Genomic DNA, 25,275 nt, shown 5'->3' on the forward strand with positions numbered 1-25,275 from the left:
TGAAGCCCAACCCATGAGACGTTGTAATTGCATCTCATGACATGTGATCCTGATCTGTGAATCAGAGTAGTGTTTCCTTTCTTTGCTTCAATTTACAGGACCTTTTTTCCATTTGTTGGGTAATCATGCTGCTGTTAATGTATTACCATGGGAGGTATTATATGGCTTTAAGCTGCTATAGTCGATTTGTTGTATGTAAAGAATGGATGAAATGATTGTGTGTAATGTGAAGGCATTGTGAAGGGTTAACCAACAACATATTATCACAGTTCCTCTCTCCTCGGTGGAAAATGTCAGCATCTTTCAACTCAATGTCTGTTTTACAGGCCCTCCACTTCCCTCCTTTTCTGTTCACTCGTCGCTCTCACCAGCTTTGCTTTGTCAACTAGTATTGGAATTATCTTACATTTCTTATGTTGCTACATATTTGCTGGAGATGTCAACACCAACTGTGTGCGAACAAGATTGTGATATTTATTGAAAAGGGGATACTATGTGTGTACTGATTTTAAAAACTGCTTTTATAAACATTACCATATCCTTCTACCATGCTTTATTGTCCACACTTTTGAGAGGAAATGTGCAGCTCTAAATTGACATATTTAATCTGTACTCACTCAAACCTAGAATGATATGTACATCTTGAGCATCAACTGAGAATTCAGCCATTTATCTTCTGTATACATAATGGACATCCCTATTCCTCTAAATTAAGAGGCAGGCAGTTTGATGTGTTGAAGGAACCAAGCTCAGTCAGTCTGAATGAATTTCCATACCTGTTCACTGGGGGAAAGAACCTGAAAGAAAGATGTCTACAAATGTTCCCCAGGTCCCCGTGGTACCACAGTAGTGTCACTACCATCACCTTTAATGGGTGGGGGAAGTTTACTCTGTGTGGATATGTGTCTATTCCCTGACATACAAGCTGACCGAAGTGACTGTGGACCAGATGGACCCTGATGTGGATGGCTTGATCAAGTGGAGCGTTATCAGACCACCCACTCTGGCTGACATAAGCTGTGAGGGCTAAGCGTATTAGGAGGCAGGGGGTCCACCGGGACTATGGAGACACTTCGGAGTAATAAACTCATCAGGAGAGAGACAGATACACCTGTTCGCTACAGGGTGACTGAGACAGAGGGCAACAAGAGGGAAGGAGACAAGGAGGATAGAATAAGGAGTGGTTTGTGGCGTGCACAGACAGAAAGAAGAAGATAGCAGCTAGGAGAGAGAGATAAGGATGAAGAGACAAGGGACGCTCAGCTACAGAGGGTGAGACTGTGACCATTCCGAAAATCAAAATCGCTTTAGACAAGACAAACTGAGCTGGCCTAGTTGAGTCCAAGTGAAGCCAAACACAAAAGAGGAAATCTCCAATCTTGTTTTTTATTCCCCAGAATCAAAATGGCAACGCTTCTCAGAAGTGTTGTTGAGTTAAAAACCCAAAATTCTCTAAAATAGGACCGTAAGATATTAGGTGGGATCATGACGCAAGTGAATGGCTATCAAAACGCAAATTTCCAGTGGTTTTGTAGTAGTCTTGACAGTCACAGGTTGACGATAGTCCAGATAAAGGGAGATGAGATGTGAAAAAGTAGGAGAGAGAGGGACAAATCCACTCCCTGCATACAGTACACCCAATGCAAGACAAATATAGACACTCTACTAGGTCACCTATATAAAATTGGTTGGTAATTTTCAACAATCCTACAACCCTTGTTCTTTCAGAATTTCCAGAAATAATGCAGTGACCCATATGATTCTATCTCCAATTTAGAAAATCACTTTGACCTATTTTTATGTAATGTAGTCCATGTTCTTCTCTCTGCCTTTTAGTATATATATATATGTATTTATTCGATGAAACAAAAGATCACAATTTAACACGTGTTTGTACAGTATAGACATTATACAGTAATATCACCAACAATATATATACATACACTACCGTTCAAAAGTTTGGGGTCACTGAGAAATGTCTTTATTTTTCAAAGAAAAGCACTGTTTTTTCAATAAAGATAACATTAATCAAAAATACACACTATACATTGTTAATGTGGTAAATGACTATTCTAGGTGGAAACGTCTGGTTTCTAATGAAATATCTCCATAGGTGTATAGAGGCCCATTTCCATCAACTATCACTCCAGTGTTCTAATGGTACATTGTGTTTGCTAATCGCCTTAGAAGACTAATATCTGATTAGAAAACCCTTGTGCAATTATGTTCGCACAGCTGAAAACAGTTATGCTGGTGATATAAGCTATACAACTGGCCTTCCTTTGAGCTTGAAGTTTGAAGAACAAAATTAATACTTCAAATATGAATCATTATTTCTAACCTTGTCAATGTCTTGACTATATTTTCTTTACAATTTTCAATTCATTTGATAAATAAAAGTGAGTTTTCATGGCAGACACGAAATTGTCTGGATGACCCCAAACTTTTGAACGGTAGTGTATATATATATATATATATATATAATTTGAAAGGCCCCCTTTACTTCCTAACTCTATACTTCCTTCCTCACCCTACAATTAGTTGTATTTCATTCACCTCCCTGCAGGAGTCTGGTTCATACTGTAGGGGTTTATATTTGGTGGTTGGGTCGTGCATTACGCTTGAGATAACTTTGTGTTGCATCTTCAAATGTAAAAAGGCAACTTCCTTCTCTTTGCACAAGGCAACGTTCTTCAGTAGGAGCAGGTTTATTAAGGTGCTATATCAAGAATTTTAGTGTTTTGTTTTGGGACAATTCATCAGTCAAGTTCCACAAATTCAGTTGTTTTTGTGCTGTTGTTGCAGATCACCTGCTTATTCAGATAAATTACAAACACTCATCCATCATTGTATCCTACCAGAGCATACACAAGTGGTAGAGGTAAGAGTAAAGATCAGGTAGAGCACGGTTTTTTCCAGGAGAGTAAAGTGTTTTGCATCCTGCTTATACATTTTGTACCGCTCTATGCACTTCACGTGTTTCAGAAGTGCCATGGCCGCCTCGAGTTGAAAAAATAAATAAACTCTGAAGAGCAGAAAAGCGCCTAACTTCATGACAGTTTTTTTTTGTCATTGTGGTGACCTTCACCATGAACATTATGATTTTATTATACGAAACCTGCCTTTGCCAAGCTAACCCTCGTAGTTACCAGAGTACTTTGTAGCTTCCAAATTAAGAGCATGATTATCAGTGTTTGTCGGTATAGTAAGGGATAAAGTATCAATTCACTGGGAGGCTGTGGGTATCAGCCTCCCAGTGTTTTCTTTTGTTGAAGTTTTCTTTTGTTGCACTTCTTATGATTTTTGTTAGAAAAAAGGCAACCTTTTAGCACAGACTCCTGCCCACACATATTGCTCATCATCCTATTCAGTGGTGTCAGTGTCTCACAATGCCTTTTCTCTCTTTTGTCGACGGCACATTCATAAAAGCAGAATGGAGTAAAGAAAGATGTTTTCAGTGAAAAAAATATTTTGGAACCAATAAGGAGAACATCCAAAATACCCAACCTGGTCTTACTCCCCATCGTAAGTTACGTGACTTGTTTCTCACCTGGTAGTAATGAGCTATTAGTCACTCGATAGTGATGTGAATCGTTAGTCAGTCAAGTTCATGTCAAAAACACTCAAACTAAGTATAAACTTAACTTCCTGTGAAGACTGAAAAGTATTCTTAAAAGACACCATGCAGAATGAAAACTGACATGCAGTCTCCTGCAGCGTCCACGGGTACCTACAGCATCATAGATGGAAGCTTAGGGACCTCTGAACAAGTTTCCGTATTTGATGAGGGTGAACTGGGAGTGAGAATGTGTACAAATTACAAAAATGTGGTCAAACATTTAGGGCACCAAAAGGAGATTCAATAGCTTCAGTTCAGTTTAAAACATACTACCCTGGCCCTAAATGGTCCCAAAACATGTATTCCATCAGTCTGAACATGTAATGTCCTTGTATGGAAAGGGTAAAGCCAGTAAAAGCAGATGAGGCTGGGGGGAATCACATCCAGGCGTCTCACAGGGATCTGTGCTCTCCCCACTGATCTTCTCCCTCTATACCACCGCTGTACCTCAGGAGACCAGTCTGTTTAACTCCTGAAATCTCAAGACATTTTCAATAATCCATCACTGTGGGGTTCAGATCTGCACTGGAAACAGGATAGGAACGGACAACAACGGACAGTTCGGGCAGCACAGAATATCCTTGGTGCCAGCCTTCCCTCCATCAGCGTTCAGCTTCTCCCCTCTGGTGTTGTTTTGAATGAATAGTCACGCTCTGTGTTGCCTTACACACTTAAAACACAACCTGAAAACTAGGCCCTTGGGAAAGCTTCTGCCCTGCGATGGTATCGCCATCGCTTTTGGGCGTGACTTCCGTGTGTCTACATTAACAACAATGGATTTGAGCGTGCACAAAATGTGGCCGTAAGCCAGTATCACCCTCATAAAAACAGTGTTTCATACGTTACCAGTTGTCAGGCGCTTTCGTCCACAAGTGCAAAGACTTGAATCAAGCATGTGAATACAACTATCACCCTGAGCGGCAGTCTCTCTAACATACCGAAATAAAAATTAACATGAGTAGTCTAACATTACTAGCTTTGGAAAAAAAGGAATAATATCCTGTTAATAACTGTTGATGAAAAGCTATTGTCTGCTTATTCATTATCTCACAGGGCCTTCTCTGTCACTTTGGTACACCCTTTATGCTGTCTCATAAACACCTCGGTTTGTTGCTCCTTTAATTAATCTCTCTAATACAAATACGCAAAACAAAAGAGCTGCAGGGGAAGATGCAAGTGGTTGTTACTTATACCAATGACTGCCCAGCTTGATTTGATTTCCACTTCACAAAACTTGTCTGAAAATTTAAATGTTATTGAACTTTCTACAACATCTGATTAAGTAAAGTAATTATGTTGAAATGCCAAGAGATAAAGATGGAACCCTTTTAAAGTGTCTATGGGATTTTGACTGTAGTGAAAAGAAACAGATGGTTGATGGTCATTCTTAACCCAGCGGATGGTGGTTCAAAATGTTGTAATGTGTGTTGGTGTATCATTTGATGTTATGCTAGCTATGAAGCATACCTATGCCGAAAAGAGCTTTGGATGAATACAAGATATGCTGGAGGCATAACCATGAGCATAATCTCTCATTTCTGCACATATTTCCTGTGTCCAGACTCAGACGGAAACATGTGATTTGGCTCTTTAGGAGCACTTCGTGATGCGAATAAGGCAAGAGAAGATGATCACATTCAATTGATTTCTCACTCATGATCTTTCCAGGAAAAATTGTGTTGTTCCACTCATAACATGCTGAGAGCATTAATGTTGGCATCCGACTCATCGACTTTAATCAGGGCGTCAGCGTAAAAGTACAGATTGTCCACCAGTTTGCTTGTGAAAAGACACGCTTGGTGGAAATGAATCTTAATTTGACTTCAAAGTAGCCCCTCCATCTGGTAACGTTCATTACAGATCCCAAATCCGGCGGCAAGGATTGTCCCGAGGCAGAATCACTTACACAGAAAGCATTAATCAGGAAACGCTTCTGGGAACGTGCAAACAGGCACACTGACCAATCCGGGTTGTGCTCGACCATTAAACACGTTCATCCTGTCCAATAGAAGCGTTCAGTAGCGGCAGCCTATGTGGAGATGAATCACAAATCGACATATAGACGCTGCAAAGTGACACACGCACAGTCGTAGGACACGCAGGGTAACATTTGGTCAACCTCTTTGAACAAACCATTGTTTTTGTCTTGAGGCTTGATGACACCACTAAGCCGGGTCAGGGATTTAAGCTGCTCTGTTGCAAAGACAGCAACAGAGCTGGAAGAAAAGAAAGAAAGAAAGAGGAGATGCATCGGGAACATATAAATAGATTCACTTGGCTCAAACTATAAACCGTGAACATCAGTACTTACATACCTTTCAGACCAACATAATGAAGTGGGTTGAACCAGCCTTGGTGGTCCATCTGAATGGATCAATGCATCTACAGTGACTTGACTTTCCAACCGCCCTCTTTGGTTGTTTTAGACACTGTTCAGATCTTATGAACAGGAATGAATAGTTGTATTCACTTTTACAGAGATGCAAATAACGTTCATTAAGATATAAGATCTAAAAAAAGTCCCTTTGTCTTAATTGCGCTATCTTTTTCCCACAACTAATTTTGTGGCACTATGAATGCCTTAGAGGAGAGATGCAAGTGTGCAGCATTATCCACATTTTCAGATTCATGTGTGATGGCAGACAGACAAAGATGGCACCCTACTTATGAGTGTGGCCTTCAGATGCATGTTGCAAGACTTTGTGTCCTAGTACATTCGAAACATACTGAAACCTTTCTTTTTTTCCTTCTTTTTTTGCAACTTGATTGAGTTCTATGGTTTGGCATTAAATAGGTAGAAACTACAGCTTCAACCATCTCCTTCAGACACACATAATATACCGTATGAAAGGTAAAATGTGCGTTGGACTGACTTACAGTAAAGCGTGTCATATGCGGGTCACCTATAGGAGTGAGCATTATTATTCAAAGCTTAGTGCAGTCAGATGGCATCATACATGGCTGCTGTAACTCATGAACAGTACAGAAGGCTTATGTCTTTGAGGAATGAAAGAGACACATCTACTTAAAAATACCATCAGTGCTGCTGTCTCAGTGTTCATCCTATCATAGACAAGGACAAAGAATTACTCAAACTGTGTTTTTCAGCAAAGTGAGGTAAACAAGGAAGAAGTACTCCTCCTCCCTCGCTCTCCCCCAACACAGTAAATAATTGAACAGTGTAAAGAAGAACAGAGGCACAGATTCAGATGGCAACATGGAACAATGTATGTGGGAGACAAACAACAGGCAGGTAAAAAGTATCTATGAAGAAAGTGACAGTTTTCTTCCGGAATAAATACGCTCCATGTGTAAGAAATCCAAACAGATCTTTCATTTTTTTCTCCAACAGGTAGTTTATCCTCAGACTCCACGCGGTTCGTCTTCTTGACTTAAATTTCTTCTCACAGTGTGACACATTTTTATTGCTCGAGTGAAGAGGGGAGAGCGTCGGCAGGGAGAGCCCTTCTCTCTCTTATTACCACCTGAAGAAAAGGCCATTGCCATTAGATTTAAATTTAATTTACGAAATTGTGTTTTCATGCAACTGTTCACCAGCAGCCCATTACAAATACGCTTTTTGTCACTGCATTTCCGGAGGGCCTTTTAATTGGGCTAATGAAGAAAGCTGCTAATGGCTGGGTTTATCTCTGGCAGCAATGGTGACATTTCATCACGGCAGGTGGGTTTCCAGGCATTGTTTAAGCTCAGTGTGTAGGATTGTGTAGTTGGCGAGGAAGAAGAGCGAACATGTCATTTAGGCAAATGATTGCAAAATAAACGTGGTGAGAACAATGTGGTTTTGAGGATAATAGATAATTCAACTTCATTCAAGAGCAATTTTATTTTATAATTTGTTTAGCATAATCATATATTCTTTTAAAGAAATACTATTAATCAGCATAGGGAAACACACTGGCCAGTGCATCAAGGTGCAAACAGTAATGAAAGCTTTCTTATCATCTCTGTGTGCTACAATATTGCTAATCACCGAGGCACCATGCCACCCGTATTTGATTCATTTAGCAATATAAACCATAACTCATCCTGTCAGATACAGTTTAGTCATCTTTTGACTTCTATTTCTTGTCAGAGTTTAACGATGCCCTTCATTGAGTATTGCTATTTCAACACGTCAGCTTTGTTCAGTGTAGTCGCAGTGTACACCATGTAAAAACATCGGTCCCAACCTCTTTGACTTCCCTCTGACCTTTCTTTCCGACAGGAGGGAATGACACGAGTGTCAGAACATTCGTTCATCAGGAAGCGACCGAAGCTCATTATTAACCAGCAGGTTTGATGTCCCAATGTCAAGATGATGATAACTGATGAAGGTAAATGTCACATCACTGTCTCTATCTGCATACAATGTGTGTGTGTGTTTATTCAAATGTGAGGCATATTTTGGTCACTAAATAGACCTTCCTCTGAAGTCTTCAGGTCATGTAGGTGTTCATTAAGATAAGAAGAGATAAGATAAGATATATACTTTATTAATCCCCAAGGGGAAATTAGTTCTCTGCATTTAACCCATCCTTAGTTATTAAGGAGCAGTGGGCTGCACTGATGCGCCGGGAAGCAACTGGGGGTTCAGTGCCTTGCTCAAGGACACTTCGACTTGCAACTAATGGGGAGAGCCGGGATCGAACCGACAACCTTGGGGTTGCAGGACGACCCCCTTACCCCACTGAGCCAAGATCCTGATTAGCAAGATGTTTTAATAATCTGTTTCACATATATTCTTAGTTTATTGTGTGGTTTAAAAAAAATGCCCATTACAATTTCTTAAGTCCAAGATGACATCCTCAAGGTATTTGATTAGTCAGACAGTTCAAAACAAAAATATGTTTCATTTGCCAAAACATAACACAAATAAAAGCTTCATAATCCTGACCAATGTGAAGCTTAATCGGTGATGTTTGTCTTTTTTTTGCTTGACTATTTATAATTAGTCAATTGCCAACATAATTGCCAAGTATACTTTTCTGACCAATGTGAAGCTAAATCGGTAATGTATTTTTTTTTTTACTTGACTAATTATAATTAGTCGATTGCCAACATAATTGTCAAGTATACTTTTCTGACCAATGTGAAGCTAAATCGATAATGTATTTTTTTTTACTTGACTAATTATAATTAGTCGATTGCCAACATAATTGTCAAGTATACGTTTCTATCAGTCAACTAATCATTGCAACTCTACTTCCAGTATTGGGGGAAAACACTTCTTAAAGAAATATTTCTCTTCCTCCTGAAAACTAATGAGTTATGCCATCGTCACTTCGAATCAATTAATCTGCTCTGAAACTTGTATAGTTTCCATCATAATCTTCTAGATATTTAACATACAGGACTGTGTTATGGCATCCAGGCTTATTGTTTCACTATGAAACGTTATTTCAAAGACAGGTCTCGAAATAAAAGACTGCAAAATACCAAAAACGCTCTAAATGAAGAATAACGCGAGGATATGAGGCACATACAAACCACACACCCAATCCAATCAGTCACAATACTGCAGTTACTATTCCTAATTAATAAACTACAATTATATATCTCAGAATAATACTATAATATGTGATCCTCTATCACATGTAATTGCTTCATCATTCCGTCTCTGCTCTGAAAACAGTTGAATAAAGTCCGGTAATAAAAAGGCAAACCTTTTTATTTCGGTTAAACGACATGAATTCATTTCCGTTATATTCAAACCACGCCGTCTGTTTTTGGACAAATGACCTAACCGAAATTTCAAACCTCTTCAGCCGGCCCCTACAAGTCTCTCTCAAAGCTGCCCAACGCACGGCTTTTCTTTCCTCCCCCTTTATTGTAAACAACAATGAAGTGTGATATTTGAAAAACCACAGATGCACCACCGGTGAACTGCGAGCCACCAATCATTTGTAGTCTGTACCCAAAGCGGCGTTTGAATCCCTCCCTCTCATCCCGCCTCTTCAAATCCATTGGCTGCCGGGAGGAGCAGCGACAATGTTTAATGCACCATGCGGTGTCCGGACTTCAGTCAGCGAGAGGAAGCGTTCTGTGTGCTTCGGGCTGTGTTACGTGTGGGACATACTAAGTAACGACTGCGCGTGTATATATATATTGAAGAAAAGCAGCCTTTTTTCCGCCCTGACAGCTGCAGTCCAAGTTGTACCTGAATGCAGCGCCGCTGCTGACTGCTCCTCAGTGGTTGTGTCTCTGTGGGACTTTTCACGGGGACGGCGGACAAGGACATAATGCCCCTCCGGGAGTCACTCACCCACGGGTGTTTCAGGACGGGTTAGAACAAAAAGAAAACACTGTCCGCCATTTCAAATATCCACTTTGGATCTACCTTTCTACACATCTGGATGTTTTTGGTCTTCTTTCTTCTTCTTCTGCTGCTGCTTCTTCTTCCCCTCCAGAGTACAGTTCTCCTTTCCTGAAGAACGGTGACTCACTGCAGGCAGGAGGCGAGACGCTGCATCCTAATCAGACAAGCGGAGAGGACTTCAGCTCATTGACATTGCAGTCATACTTTTCTGGAGCACTTCTCCCCCCCCCCCCCACTGCGCCGCACTGTAGTCTGCGTGTGCAGCGGAGGCTCGTCGCTTTTCTTCCTGCACGGAGACCGGGAGGAGGAGACGGGCGGTAGCCCACTGAAGTGCTACGGGGGATGAAACTCTCCCTGAACCCTGCTGCAAGTGACTGTTTGGCTTTCTGACAGTTGACGTTCTACCTTTCGGACTATATTGACATGCGGCGTTTCCTTTTGGTAAGTTTACGTTTAGTCCTTTTTAAGTCTCGTTGCTGTGTAATTTGTTCTTCTTTCTCTTGAAGCCCCGTCTGTTGCTCATTTCCAATCGGTTGTTATTTCACATCCATCCCCGATGCATGCGGAAGCAACAGCTTCTTCCAAGGACCGTTGCATCTTGCAGAGAGAGGGAGAGAGAAAGGAGAGAGAGGCAGACAGAGGGCATCAGTGGGGAGAATTACATGGCTGTGCTGAGATGCTGGCAGCTCATTTGCGATTTTTTTCTTTCAAGGCTCATTGTAAATATCCGGATTATGCGGATTTGTTAATGCGTGTAAGAGGCTCATTTTATACCCACTTATTCAAATAGCCGCCACGACAGGCCGCCTTCAGTTGTGCGCCCGCAGTGTGAGCACATTATTTAAGTTGCCCTATTACGTTTTCAGTCGGCATCCTCATAATGTGCCGTCATCGAGCCAGGGTCAGGTCGTGCATTGCACATCAGAGATGGATTTAAAAACTGCATTCGCTCTGTAATGATACATGTTGTAAATGAGCTACAAGGGGAACCATAAATTCCCTGATCTGTGCTGCGTCGAGTGTCTTCCCAAGGTTAACTAATTGACAAGCTTCTCCCATAATTGTGGAGATGAATTACACATGAGCATGAGTTTAATTGTTGGCTCGGTGGTGGATCTGATTTCCTACTAGCAGTATGGTTGGATACCTTTTTTGTTTTAGTCTGTTTTTATTTTGGTGATTAATTAACACTAAAACCTTATAACACATTTTTTTTCTTCTGTTTTTCTTAGGTGGCATGACTGAACTCTTACAATGACTATTCTGTTTGGAGACTGGATTGCGTTTATTGCTCAGATGAGTCTGGGCGCTCAACTGAATATAAATTAGGTGTTCAGCGCCACAGATTGCTGGAGGAGGCAGAGGAAGAGAGAGACAGCGCAAAGACGATCCACAAAGACAAATGCCAAGGCATCATATGATGAACAGAACTCTTTATTTGATCCAGATTAACAGAAACACCAAATTTGAACAAAATATCAACAGGTCGAAGGACGCGTAATCGCAACACATTATACCAGCTTTTACGGAGTGGGCATGTATCTTTCTATTTTCTTTTTCCTCTTGTTATGGGCTCGAGCCCTGACATTTAAAAACTTGAATTACTCTGTCCCGGAGGAGCAGGGTCCGGGGACAGTGATTGGGAACATTGCCAAAGATGCCAGACTCGGAATTGAACAGGTTGGGCCGGGAGGACAGGGTAAGAAAGCCAACTTCAGGGTGCTGGAGAACTCCGCTCCGCATTTAATCGACGTGGACCCCACCAGCGGGCTGCTGTACACAAAGCAGCGCATCGACAGGGAGACCTTGTGTAAGAGAAACCCCAAGTGCCAGCTATCCATGGAGGTTTTTGCCAATGACAAGGAGATCTGCATGATCAAAATAGATGTTCAGGACATTAACGACAACTCTCCTGCCTTTCCTTCGGATCAGATTGATATTGAGATTTCTGAAAACGCAGTGCCAGGGACACGCTTTCCCCTGACCAGCGCGCATGACCCAGATGCAGGGGAGAACGGCTTGAAAACCTATCAAATAACACGCGATGACTACAATCTCTTTTCCTTGGAGGTAAAGTCCCGTGGGGACGGGACTAAATTTCCAGAATTAGTCATTCAACGGCCATTAGACCGAGAAGAACGAAACCATCACACCCTTATCTTATCAGCCACAGATGGGGGGGAATATCCCCGATCAGGTAACATGCAGATAAATGTTAAAATTATCGATTCCAATGATAACAGCCCCGTGTTTGATCAGCCCATATATGTTGTGGAAATTCCTGAAAATTCACCTCCCGGTAAAGTGTTGATCGATTTAAACGCCACTGATCCTGATGAGGGCAACAATGGACAAGTAGTCTATTCTTTTAGTGGCTATGCCCCAGAGAGAATCCGGGAGCTCTTTTCCATAGATTCCAGAACAGGGGTCATAAAGATTCAGGGTGAAATTGACTACGAAGAGAGCCCAGTCATTGAGATTGACATCCAGGCAAAGGATCTAGGTCCCAATCCAATCCCAGGCCATTGTAAAGTCACCGTTAAAGTGCTGGACAAGAATGATAACTGGCCGTATATAGGCTTTGTGTCTGTGAGACAGGGAGCCATCAGCGAGGCAGCACCTCCAGGCACTGTCATTGCTTTGGTCCGTGTCACAGACAAGGACTCAGGCAGAAACGGGCAGCTTCAGTGCAGAGTACTGGGTAATGTCCCTTTTAAACTTGAGGAGAATTATGATAACTTCTTTACTGTGGTGACGGACAGACCCTTAGACAGAGAGATGCAGGATGAGTTCAATGTCACCATCGTGGCCAAAGACAACGGCATGCCTCCTCTAAACTCCACAAAGTCCTTCACGGTAAAGATTTTGGATGAGAATGACAATGTTCCTCGCTTTAGCAAGTCAGTTTACCTTCTTCAAATACCTGAGAACAACATCCCTGGGGAGTACCTAGGTTCAGTTCTGGCACATGACCTAGACCTCGGCCAGAATGGCACAGTGTACTACAGCATAGTCAACTCCAATGTGAGTGGGGGTGATGTCAACACCTATGTTAATGTAAATGCTGCCAACGGAGCCATCTATGCAGTGAGATCTTTTAACTACGAACAAATCAAATATTTTGACTTCAAGGTTCTTGCGAGAGATGCAGGCTCTCCACACCTAGAGAGCAACGCTACAGTGCGCATCAGTGTTCTGGATGTCAATGACAACATCCCTGTTATCGTTCTGCCCCTGCTCCTAAACGACACGGCTGAAATCCACGTGCCGCGCAACGTTGGTGTCGGCTATATTGTCACCACGGTGAAGGCGGTGGATAATGACTATGGCGAGAGTGGGAGGCTCACATATGAAATCTCTGATGGTAATGAGGAGCACCTGTTTGAGATTGATCCAGTGACCGGGGAGGTGCGAACAGCCCACCCATTCTGGGATGATGTGAACCCTATTGTGGAGCTGATCATCCGAGTGTCTGACCATGGCAAGCCAACTCTCACCGCCGCCGCCAGGCTCATCGTCAAGGCATCCAACGGACGCCCTCCAGATGGGCTGCCACGCACAAAGGACAATCAGAACTGGGACATGTCCCTGCCTCTTATTGTAACTCTCAGCATCATATCCATCATGCTTCTGGCAGCCATGGTGACCATCGCAATCAAGTGCAAGCGAGAAAACAAGGAGATCCGTACCTATAACTGTCGCATTGCTGAGTACTCGCACCCTCAGCTCGGGAAAGGGAAGAAGAAGAAGATTAACAAGAACGACATCATGCTGGTGCAGAGCGAGGTGGAGGAGCGGGATGCCATGAATGTGATGAACGTGGTAAGCAGCCCTTCCTTGGCCACCTCTCCCATGTACTTTGACTATCAGACACGCCTGCCACTCAGCTCACCAAGGTCAGAGGTCATGTACCTCAAGCCCACTGGTAATAACCTCAGCGTGCCCCAAGGCCAAGTGGGATGCCACACCAGCTTCACAGGCCCAGTCACCAGCACTACAGACACACCTACTAACCGCATGTCCATCATACAGGTAAGATAAATTGCACTCCACTCCTTCACCGTTATGACACCATATCTACGTCACAACCCTTAAGAAATCTCCCATTTCCTATGTCAACATTTGCCCCTTGTTTTGTTAAATGAAAGAAAAAGGAGATCAGGACAGGCAGAGAAGACCAAGAGCATAGTGGGAAAAGAGGAGGGGGGGGGGGGGGAGAGGGAATAGTATTAGAAGGATTAAACCGTCATTCTGTTGCTCTTATAGAACAGAGCCAGTGACATCCACACAAATCAGTTGTGCTTAAAATATGTCACGGCAAGCTTTTGAAATCAGTTTTCATGTAGACATTTTTCATTAATCACTCAATCACTGTGGAATAAAGAGTTTAGCTCTTGGCTGAGTAATAATCAGGTACGTTCTTCAGACAAATTCCATTTTAAACTCTGTTTAAAAAAAAAACAGCCCACAAATGTTTTTTTTATTGTAATTAATGTGATAAGAAGTAATACTATATATAAAACAACTCCAATACAATGCATTGCAAATTGATTGTGCAATTATCTCTAAATAATATATATAAAAAAATCTTTTTTAGTGACTGCCAAAATCAAATGCCCATCCCTCGAACGGCCTTGAAAATATCAAACATGTTCCCAGATACATGTTGTTGACCTCATAGAAACAGCACTACCACCTGCCTGCATTGTTTTGTATGTATACAAGTATGCAGGCAGGTGGTAGTGTGTGTGTATGTGTTTATATATATAATGTGTCTGTATGTATATATATATATATATTAGGGCTGTGAAACGATTAAAATTTTTTATCAAATTAATCACAGGTTTCTGTGGATTAATCATGATTAATCCCATATTACCGATATTCTCGGTATATTTTTGTGAGAACATAAAGATTTATGACAAAAGACGGATATATACATTTATACACAGGGGTGCACATAACTTTTTCAGTGAGTTACTCAGGTGGGTACCGGGAGATGGTGTTTGGTACTCACTCCATATGTAGCGTCAGCTTTTGTGACGTCCACCTACGGTGGGGGGGGGTGCTAGTGAGAGTGTGCCGAGAAGAGTTGTTGGGGGGGGGGGGGGGGGGGCGCAAGTGACTTCTTTTCGTCCCGATGTGCGCACGCATGCCGGCATCGGAGCTCTGCGGCGCGCGAGACGGAGAGCCGAGACATGTTAACGCGACATGTAGAGACAGAAATGACATGTTGCTGGTTAGAGACGACCAACAACAGACCTATTGGAAGCTCATTCTGCGCATGCGTTAAATGCGTTAAAAAACAAACTAATTAATCCTGTAATTTAATCATAATGCGTTATTTTTCACAGCACAAATATATATATAATGTATATATGTGTGTATATATACACACACAGCATAAAGACACATCCACAAACAGTAACAGGTGTGTGTTTTCTGTATCACGCAAACTACCATTCAAACTCTCTTCATCATCGCATTCTATACCTCCTCGTGGTTAATTCTGCCGATTTTTAAATCCCAGAGATTAGCAGATTGTACTATTTTGTGAGCAGTACTTTGGTGTATAAGTCTCGAACACGATAACTTCTCTGTGTCTTTGGCCTTCAGCCCATTAAAAGTCTGTCAGACAAGGATTAGGGTCCGCTTAAGACTGCTATGGTTCAGTGGGGATAATGGGCAGTGTATTTTTACCCATTGTTCAGATATAATAATATATGTTCCTTCTATATTTTTGTATAGAAATATGAAACATAATTTTTTATTATTATTAGGTTCTACGTTTGGCATTATACCATTTGGCACAATCAGAGAATGACATTCCTTTCCGTTCCATCCCAATGGACCGTAACCATTAGTCTCTCCTTGGGCTCTGTGCTGTGATCTCCATCCCACTATTTGCGCTCAATCTGGATGTGACGATGACCATGTTGAGATGTGACGTGTTACCACCAGGGAGAAAGGCCTCTGTCTGTTGTTCTCAGTCTCAGCCCCGTTTCTATTATGAGCCAGTTGCGTAGGGCAAGGGTCGTCACAAAGACCGTTAAGGCTTCGTAATCAGAGGGACACATTAATTGCTGGTCCTTTCTGCGGGCTGTTTCTCTGATAATGAAGCGATGATGAATTGTGCTGCGTGAGGCTGTTGCACATCCATTTTGTGAACTTACTTTTTCTCACCCCCTCCAGACTGTCAAAGGGAAAACAAGTAAGGGTGGCAACAACACGTCCATTTGTGTCTTGTTTACAGAGGGACCCCTTGAATCATCAGGCGTGCAGGGTGCTCTCTTGTATTATTCAACAGAAACCTGTGTAGAGGGAGACGGCCTGAGGCATTAAGTTTCCTCCGAATCTGAACCGAAGCATATCACTTTCCCCCCTCCCGTGCTTTTGCCTCCTCCTCTCTGTACGTGTGGACAGTAAGTAACCTGAGTCAGAGGAGAGTGGCTATGGGGAAAAATGTCAGGAAACAAAGACAGAATTCCCCGTCCATCGATCCTAAGGCCTCTCAGCTCATCTGTCACTACAGTTGCCACGGGTGGAGAGGCTGAATAGGAAAAATAAATAAAGAGACGGATAAAAGCATTTTGCCAGCCCAGTTAGTCTCACAAGGGCACCTTAGTGCCGCTGTCTTCATCTGCATCTACATGGGCTACTGTAGCTGCCTGCAACTCCCAGACTCTCCCCACACTGCTGCTGGCCTCTAATGATATTTTATTGTGGTGCACTGGCCAACAGTCTGGGCTTGGTCTCTAGCTGGGAGAGGGCAATATGTATCAGCAGAGCTCTGCTGGCCTCATCATTGTCACCGCCGAGCTAGTGGCCGGCCCGGTGGAGAGATTCATTTCATCTCTAAAGAGAATTCCTGGGATAAAGAGATGGATGATACGTAATGACGCCTAATTCCGCTTAAGGCGCTGAAGGGAATTACTTAGTGTGGAATCAAGGTTAAAACCAATCTGCTGCAAAATTCCTCAATGCTCAGGAAGAAGGGATTTCAGTGAATTGCTCCAAAGAGCGAGCCTGCACTCACTCTGCCTTGAATACGTTTTAGGATGTTTGTCTCACATTATGTTCAGCTCCAGCAGCTGTGCCAGGTTGTGGCCCAGCGACTGGTTCCTAAGTTGGCTCTGTTGCTTTTCTTCCCACCTTTGCTGCCCTCATTGTTCCCAAACAATCATGGACTCCCGTGTCATTACTTTTAAATGGTCCATAATTTATCATATTTATTTGTTTTGCAAAGTTTTGAGTGTAGTAATCTGATTCACCATGAAACCCTCATTAAACACAACCCCGTCTTGGCGGGAGACCATCCATGTTAACAAGGTGCAGGTGGTACAGAGGAAAAGGGGGAAATGCTATAAAAGCCGCCTTTAGGTGGCGGCATTCTGCCTGGTGTGGGGTGGCATTGAGATGAGGGTGTCGAGGAGAAAAGGGGCTTGAGTCTCTGCTGACTTGACATTGTCACTGGTTAGGGAGGCTGCTGTTCCTCTAATGAAACATGTCAGACATGAATACGTGACAATCACATTCAATATGGAATACCTTTCTGGATTTGCTTGCATGACACTATTTTGTTCGGGAGATTTTTAATGACAATCACTGAATTTACTGAGCAGACAACTCATCCGCACACACAGTTGCACGTGAATTAGAAAGGCCAGGAGGATTTATCTCGTAACAATTGATCACAAACCATTGTCTTTCAAAGGATTCTGAAAAAGTTTGCCATCATCATATTGAGTCAATTTAAAGATTGCTGAAAAATAAGCAGTTAATAGTCGTGAATCTAGGACATAAAATGTTCACTCCTTTCGATCTGTTTAGCTTAATCATGTGCGTGCCAACAAGGCAGCTGGAGCAGATGTTGAGAAGGGTGCTTCCAGGAATGGTCATACTCTGCATAATTTAGGGAGATTGTACGTGTGTGTGTGTGTGTGTGTGGGGGGTGTAACATCATTGTGTATTCCAGGCATGTGATTTAAGCCTTTAGCTGGCAGGCTCCGTGACAGAGCCCCTCTCTCTTTTATGAGCGGAACAATCTTGCATTTGTCCGAACCTTGAAACACCCTTCCTCCAAGACACACACACACACACACACACATGTAACCTGGCTTTTTCAAGTCTTATCAAACCCTCCACTGTATATTGTATTTAAATTGCTCCCACACTTCAGTGGCCACTGAGGCAATGAATGGGAAAGCGCTCTATATTTCATTTCTCTCCCTCTTCCTTCATCTTTAGACAATTGCTTTCCTCTAAAGCTTTCTATCGAATGAGTTTGGTAAACCTGTCCGTACTGAAGCAGTCATATATAGATATGAAAGACTGTTCAAGTAGCCATTAGTAATTTGCTTACTTTTGTCCCCCAGTTGAGCTCTCCTGGGCCACTAAGCCAGATTTGTTCTATTTGAGCAGGCCATTACATAAAAAACATAAAATAATAATTATTTTCCACTCGACTTGGGGTGTATCTTCAAACGTACACAAATAAAGCTGTTGGAACTGTACATTACACAACATGCTGAACTTCTGAATTAGTAATGCAGTTATAATCTTCATCTCCAAGCAAGCTCATATGATGGGCAGAAAGGAGAGGAGGTGCAGTCAGACCGTAGAATGTTAATGTCCCGAAATATCTCAATTCTGTCGATGAATGTTTGGTCCATTAGCGGTATTTCAGTTTGCAGTTTAAGTACAGTTGCGTCAGCGTGTCTTAAAGCTGTGGGAGGAGTGTAACTCGCAGCACAAAACGGCAGCTATATTTGCATCCTCCTTCATTAATAAATCATAGCGTTTAACAAATCAAAGGGAAGCAAAAGATGTCACGATAAACATCAGAGGTCTCTCGCTACACATTTGTGAACATGGGGGTGCAGGGTAACCGAAGCTACCTATTTTCGAATATGAGCAACATTAGAGTCTTTACTTTCCCATGGTCTGTTTGCCATGTTGTGCTTTGATGCAGCATGAGAGAAAGAAAGGATGATTACTATTGTCAAGGAGCCCATTCTCCTCCTCGCTCCACATTGAAATATTCAAGTTTTGGAAAAGGAAAAAAATAAAACATGCTTCAGTGGGAATAAACCCCACTGATATGTCACCTATAGCCTCACTTTTAAGATTTTCTATGGTTTTCACTGTTTCTATGAAAAACATTAAACGGTGCCTGGCTAAAAAAATGTTATATAGATTTACACAATTATTATTATTTATATATATATATATATCACTATGCCCAGTAATGTATACAACATTCCAGTAGGGTCAAAATATAGATGAATAAATACATGTAATAAAAGACAATTATGTATATATTCATTACAGTGATCTTATTGCCTAGCTACTAGAGGTCCTTTCAGCCAGCTATTGTGCATTTATTTAAACACAGCACTTATCTCAGCAGCATAATTTCGTTATTATAACAGACCTCCTGGTCTGGTTTTTTTATTATTCTTTTTTTTGTCCAGTGTAGTGAAAGAGACAGGACATGAGAAGTTAACCTCTGTGATACTATCCAGATTGGCCGGACACATTAGACCAATCTGCTTCATTTAATAAGAAGCTGCCTATTAAAGATGCCATAGCCACAATACTAGATTGTCAGTGGACCCTCCGCCCTCGAGTTATTGTCTGTTTGTGATTGCTGGGATATGGCAATAATTCACTCACACCAGATCTTCAAAATATCATGTCATGCTGTCATGCCATATTGTTGAGGAGCAAGTGCCGTTGTTAAGCTTGCTTGAGCTTCCGTCGACAGACTGGCATTTAAAGTGGTTTCAGATCATGTCCGATCAGACTTAGTAATTACTTTTCTATTTTGTTCTCACACGGCTCTCGGTGCCTGACTTGTGTACTTTGTCAGTCATTTGTGTTCTGTAAAGCTGTTTGTGTGACAGTGTTTCTTGTTTTCTTGACCCCTGCTCGTTGTCCACATTTCCGTTGCATTTCAAGTGCACGCCTACACAAGATGAATCTGAGCGTTTCTTAAACGCAATCTGCTGGCCATTTTCAGATATATTCCTCCAATAAGCGTGCAACATTTTGTAGAGGGGAACAAGACGTGTGTGCCGGACAATTCTGTGCATGCCTTCGGTACATTCTGAAGCGTTTTACCTTGGAGGGGCTGGCATTGTGCTCAAACATCTCAGACACACGGAGGCAACCTAGCATCAACAGAGGTCACGAAAACAAGAGAACAAAACATAACCTTCACAGTGGAGAAATCTACGACTCTGCTGCTTTGTCTGTGCGTGTGTGCGTGTACCTGCACACACACCTGTGCCCTAGTTGTGCTCTGAAGCACCGGTCTCACTGGTTCTTTCAGATTGGAGCGGGCTTGCCTGTAGGGGCCGCCTGCCCCCTCAGGGCTGTTAGATCCCTCCTGGGGTCTTTTAAACCTAACGTTATGAGCAGCAGGGGACCGAACCTTCAGCAATAGAGGGGTGTGTGTATTTATATATATATATATATGTGTGTGTAGGAGTGACCTCACAGTAATGTGCACTGAGATGCGCAGCACACAGAGGGCCACATCGGCATACATGGCATGGAGATGTATTCTTTGAACCGCCAGCAGCTCGGCCTCCTTGCTGTAAATCAAACACTTTCAAAGTCAAACAAAGTGGAACTCGCTCTGCGGTGCCTTGGCACCGGTCCAACCTGAGGGCTTTTATTTCTGCCACATCTTCCTTCACTGTGCCCCCTAGGCATGTGCTGTAGAAACAACACGCAGCTCAAAGAATGAGTTATGCGAGTCTGTTCTCACCTTCTATCTCATTAGTATAAGAGAAATGATTTATCCCTTTCTCCCCGAGTGTGTCTCTCTCTCTCTCTCCTTGTCCTTGTCCTTGCCTTTTACAGTTAAGCACTTCTTTAGCTTCCTCAGTAATGTGATTAATTGATTGGAGGGATGTACCATGAATACCACCTTATTTTCTCTCATTCCACCTTACTACATGTCGAAACAAAGCGGCTATCAAACGGGCTTTTCTTCCCTCACGCAACCACCGAAACACATTGCAGTCGCCTTATGCGACTGGTGTATATGCCCGTATGCCCCTATTGTATATTTGGAGGTTTTCTCTCGACCAATTATTTTCATTTTTTTCAACGGTCTCACTATACTCACCTGTCTGTCTCTCCCCCATCCCACGAGGTTGCTTAAAGAAAGTTTTTTTTTAATTAATTGCTATCTCATATTATTATCAATGTGTCTCTGCTAACAGGCCCACACTGCACTCTCTTCAAGGTGGCTGTTATTAAACCTCTCCTGAAGAAGCCCACATGGATCCAGAGGGGTACAGACCCTCTCTCTCCTCTCTCCTCTCTCCTCTCCCAGTCAAGTGAGAAAGTGAAATGTGCATCATCATGCGTTAGCTTCTTTCAATCATTTAGTTTTTTGAAACAATTCCAAAATTATTTAGAAACACACACCACACCACGATTACAAATGGAAAATAAATGACCTCCTCTCTGTGGCAGAGACTCAGTCTCTCTCTTGTGTCCTGGTCACCTTAGTGCTGCATGCATTACGCACCATTAACTGGATCCATCCATTACACAGACTGGAGCAATGACAGCATTTCAGGCATCGCACTTCATTTTTTTTCCTATTTTCAGTTTGTAGATCGATCTCAGTTGTGTAAACGACGATATGACCGATAACCACTAACGTTATTAACGTTGGACCAAATTTTTCTCTGCTTATGGACATTTTTTGTTACCTTATACATGCTTCTTTGGGCAATACTCAACTGAAACACACTCATCAACTCATTGTTATGCAGATGATGAAAAACAATGTCAACTAAAAAAAGCAGGAGACAACCAAAAATAAAAAAAACATGGATGACCTAAAGACATAAAAACTGGATGACCTGCAACTTCTTGATGTTAACAAACCGGAAAAAATCGATAATCGCCCTTGGCCTCTGAGATCAATTATCTGGTGATTCTGATTATGATTCTGTAAAGTAGATGCTCTCAGACTCACACCACTGTAAAGAATTCTCTTGGTATCTTAAACCACGTTTAACTCCCTTAATCAACTTAAAGCGTAAAAATTTATCTACATTTCATCATCAATCAATTTTAAAAAAAAGGCATCTTGTCTGTCAAAAAGAGATGCAAAAAATACTGTCACTTCTTACTTGTTCGAGTTGACTGTTACTGTAACCCTCCATGTTAGCTGCTCTAATAAATCTCTTTAGGTCCCTCCAGTTGAAAGAGAATGCTCACCTGCTCTCTCACTAAAACCAAGAAACACAAATCAGCCTGCACTTTTAGCTGCTCTGCTTAACCTACAAAGTAAAATCAAGAATCACTTTTAAAAATTCTTCCTTAACTCCTAAAGCCTTGATGCTCCCACTGCTCCATCATATCTTCAGCTTGCCAGAGACTATATTGGTTCAGAGCCTAAAAAACTATCTTTAGAGTTCAACCTACTTGAAGTTTCTTCTCTCTTTTATGAGAATGGGAGCCAGAGCCTTAGCTATCCTCTTTTATGGAACCAGCTTCCAATTTCAGTCCGGGAGGCAGACACAGTCACCTCTGGAAGTAGGATTAAGAAGTTGCCCCTTGAGCCATTGTATATTTAGCTATAGGCTTATAGCTGCAGGGGCCAGCCCCCTCTTTGCTATTTTAGCTGCTATTCTGGGGACCATCCTATGCGACTCTGCTTCTGCTTGTTCTTCTCTCCTCTCTTTTTCTCTCCCCAATCCTCTCTCAATCACTACGCTACTAACTCTGCTTTCTCCTTCCGTCCCTTTGACTTTTTGATCTGAGGGGTGTGGGACACCCATGAGCCCTGCTCCTATCCCACTGTCCGTGCTTCTCCTCCTCACCGCCTCCTGTGCTCATGACCTGACCACGCCCTATGGTTCCTCCCTCCCCCATATGCCCTCCCTGATGGATCGTGGATCTCTCTTCGTGGAATATGTGTCTATACCATCTGTCCATACTATGTCATTATTCTTATATGTTCTGTCAATGTCCTCCTCTGTTCTTCTCCTCCTGTTCTCCTATTTTTTCTATTTGGTCTCCCTGCAGGATCCTTGGGGGTTGATCCTCCTCTCCTTTTTGGGGCTTTTTCCCTGATTTTCCCCTGAAGGGTTATTTGGGAGTTTTTTGTTTTTTTGGGGATGGGCTATAAAGGCACTCAAATGCAATTGAATTATCCGGAAAACAACAGTTTGCTTTGCAATTTTTAGAAGAATTCTCCGAACTGGCGTAATCCTGCCACTGTATGCTTGCTTGCATGTGTGTGTGTTTGTTTGTGTGAGTGTGAGAAGATCCGCCAATCTAATAGGAGAGATCCCACCGACTCCTCTGTCCCGCCTGCTATCCGTGGCACAGTTTGAAATCTGACTCCCATGTCTAAAGCCTTGTGTATGTGTGTCTGAGGACAATTGACAGCTGCTGTGCTCAGCAGTGGCTGTTATGTGTTTGTGGCGAATGAGTCGGCACTCTCCGATGTTATTGCCTAAACAAAAGGCCCACTAAGTGGCGGGCACACAAGATTTGTCATCAAACGTTTGACTGTCTGCTCCTCAGGGCAGCATTGGAGACGCCGAGTGCTGATGGCGTATTAAAAATGGTATATTTGGCCGATTGCATCGCTCTCTATTGTGCTACACAGATGTACTCAATTGTCCCCTCACCGGGTTTATGTCTGAGAGGGAAATCTTTTTGGGGCCTTTAGCGTTCAGATCAATTGCTGGTTTGCTTCATTTCTTATTGATTTTCCCTCTGTTTGGTACTGAAATACTGTATTTCATTATCTACCACTCTGAGCATAGTTTAGTAAAAAATAAAGAGAACGAGTGCTCGCTGGCTTTCTTCCCTGCTTCCTACTCCTCTTGCTTTGATTCCCCTCCTTTTCTGATTCCAATTCTTTCTCTCCCTCTGCTCTTGTCATCTCAGATAAGCGATGAAATTGCTCATGTTAGGCTACTGACGACCCAAGCCAAATTCATAACGATGAGATTATCATGTCAACAGTACAGAGTGGATGTGTCTGCCCTATTGATCCGCACACAGTCTTAATAAATGAAGTACCAGGATTGAAGCGTTGGCTCAACAATAACACTGAACTGATCTCGCTATTTGTTCACTCTCAACGCTGCTACGATGATGAATGGAACTTATGTATTTTGCCCTTTGTCGTATCTTCTCGTCGGCCGGGGGATGGTGAAGAGATTGATGATGTAGGAAAGATCTCTGAGAGACACCGCACTTAATAAGAGTATTTAGTTTATTTCTTACAAGTACAGGTCAGAAACAGGTGTCTAGAAAAACCTGGAGACTCAGGTGGCGAATTAAGAAGTCTACCATTAATGTCTCCAGCTGTCTATTATATACACAGCGGGCAAGGAGGCGTTCATTGTTCCTGGCCTTCGTGGTCCAATCTACAGACAGGCAGAATCGCCTCACTTTTTGGAATGAGTTACCAGGCCCGCGTCACACAGGTTCTTATTCACACACAGGGTCGTTGACTTCAGAGGTCCTAACCTAAATCAAGGCCCTTCGACCCAGACGTTCTTGTGAACCCCCTGAGCTCTGACTGATTACCTTTGACTGACATATGATATTTTAGATATCTGACATTATTCAGTCGACTGAATTACACTACACCTTCTCGGCTTTCTTCCCTTCTACTCTTTGCCTCTGCTCTCCTCTCGCATTTCAAGATTGATGGGGTAAAACAGGCCCTCTCCCCACACACATTGTCTGAAATGCATCCTCTTTGAGGTCAAGTTGACATGCCGAGTTGATGTACTCCCAGGTGGAGAGACATGGGAGCCAATCTGATAGACTGCATGGGCGGGAGAGCGGGGAGGAATGAATTACTCATCGGTGTGTGGGAGTGTGTGCTTTATAATATCAATATGAAAGTGTGTTAAATGTGTGCTTTTCACAGACAAAAAACAAGTGGATGGCGCTTCACTAAATTTCAGAATAACTTAAGTATTGCTTTTAAAGGTACAATGAGTAGGACTTGGGATGCGGCAAAGCTGTTTTTTTCCTCGAATATCCTACTCATTCACCCTTTAAAATATTGTTATAGGCATTGTGCTCAATAAATATACTACATCTGTGCTTGTTTGTTTTTTATTCATGCGTGTATGTCTTTAAAAGTACAGTACGCTGGCCTGTTACTACCTCTGTCACAGCTTTGGGTTTTCGGGCTGAGTTGGCTTTGGATTAATGAGAGTGAAGCAAGGTCAGTGCTGACTCAAGACTTCCGTTACACACCAAGTTAACCTCCTGCACCCTTTCCTTTCTTTTCACTTCTTTCCACAGTTTTTAACAGGGTATGAATAATTTAACATCT

At 42.4% G+C, this 25,275-nt stretch overlaps 1 protein-coding gene across 2 annotated transcripts in view; it reads left to right on the top strand.

Moving 5' to 3' along the window:
* The first annotated feature begins 9,736 nt into the window (after positions 1-9,736).
* Positions 9,737-25,275, top strand: part of pcdh17 (protocadherin 17) — a 60,866-nt gene continuing 45,327 nt past the window's right edge. The window contains exons 1-2 of one of the 2 annotated variants that reach the window (XM_056412966.1): positions 9,737-10,376; positions 11,168-13,967. In XM_056412966.1, the coding sequence (XP_056268941.1) occupies positions 11,472-13,967 (2,496 nt within the window). In that variant the 5' untranslated portion in view covers positions 9,737-10,376; positions 11,168-11,471. The remainder of the gene's footprint in view (positions 10,377-11,167; positions 13,968-25,275) is intronic. The other variant, XM_056412967.1, reaches the window with a different exon arrangement.

Source organism: Pseudoliparis swirei, chromosome 4 (assembly GCF_029220125.1).
Source record: "Pseudoliparis swirei isolate HS2019 ecotype Mariana Trench chromosome 4, NWPU_hadal_v1, whole genome shotgun sequence".
NCBI classification, from domain to species: Eukaryota; Metazoa; Chordata; class Actinopteri; order Perciformes; family Liparidae; genus Pseudoliparis; species Pseudoliparis swirei.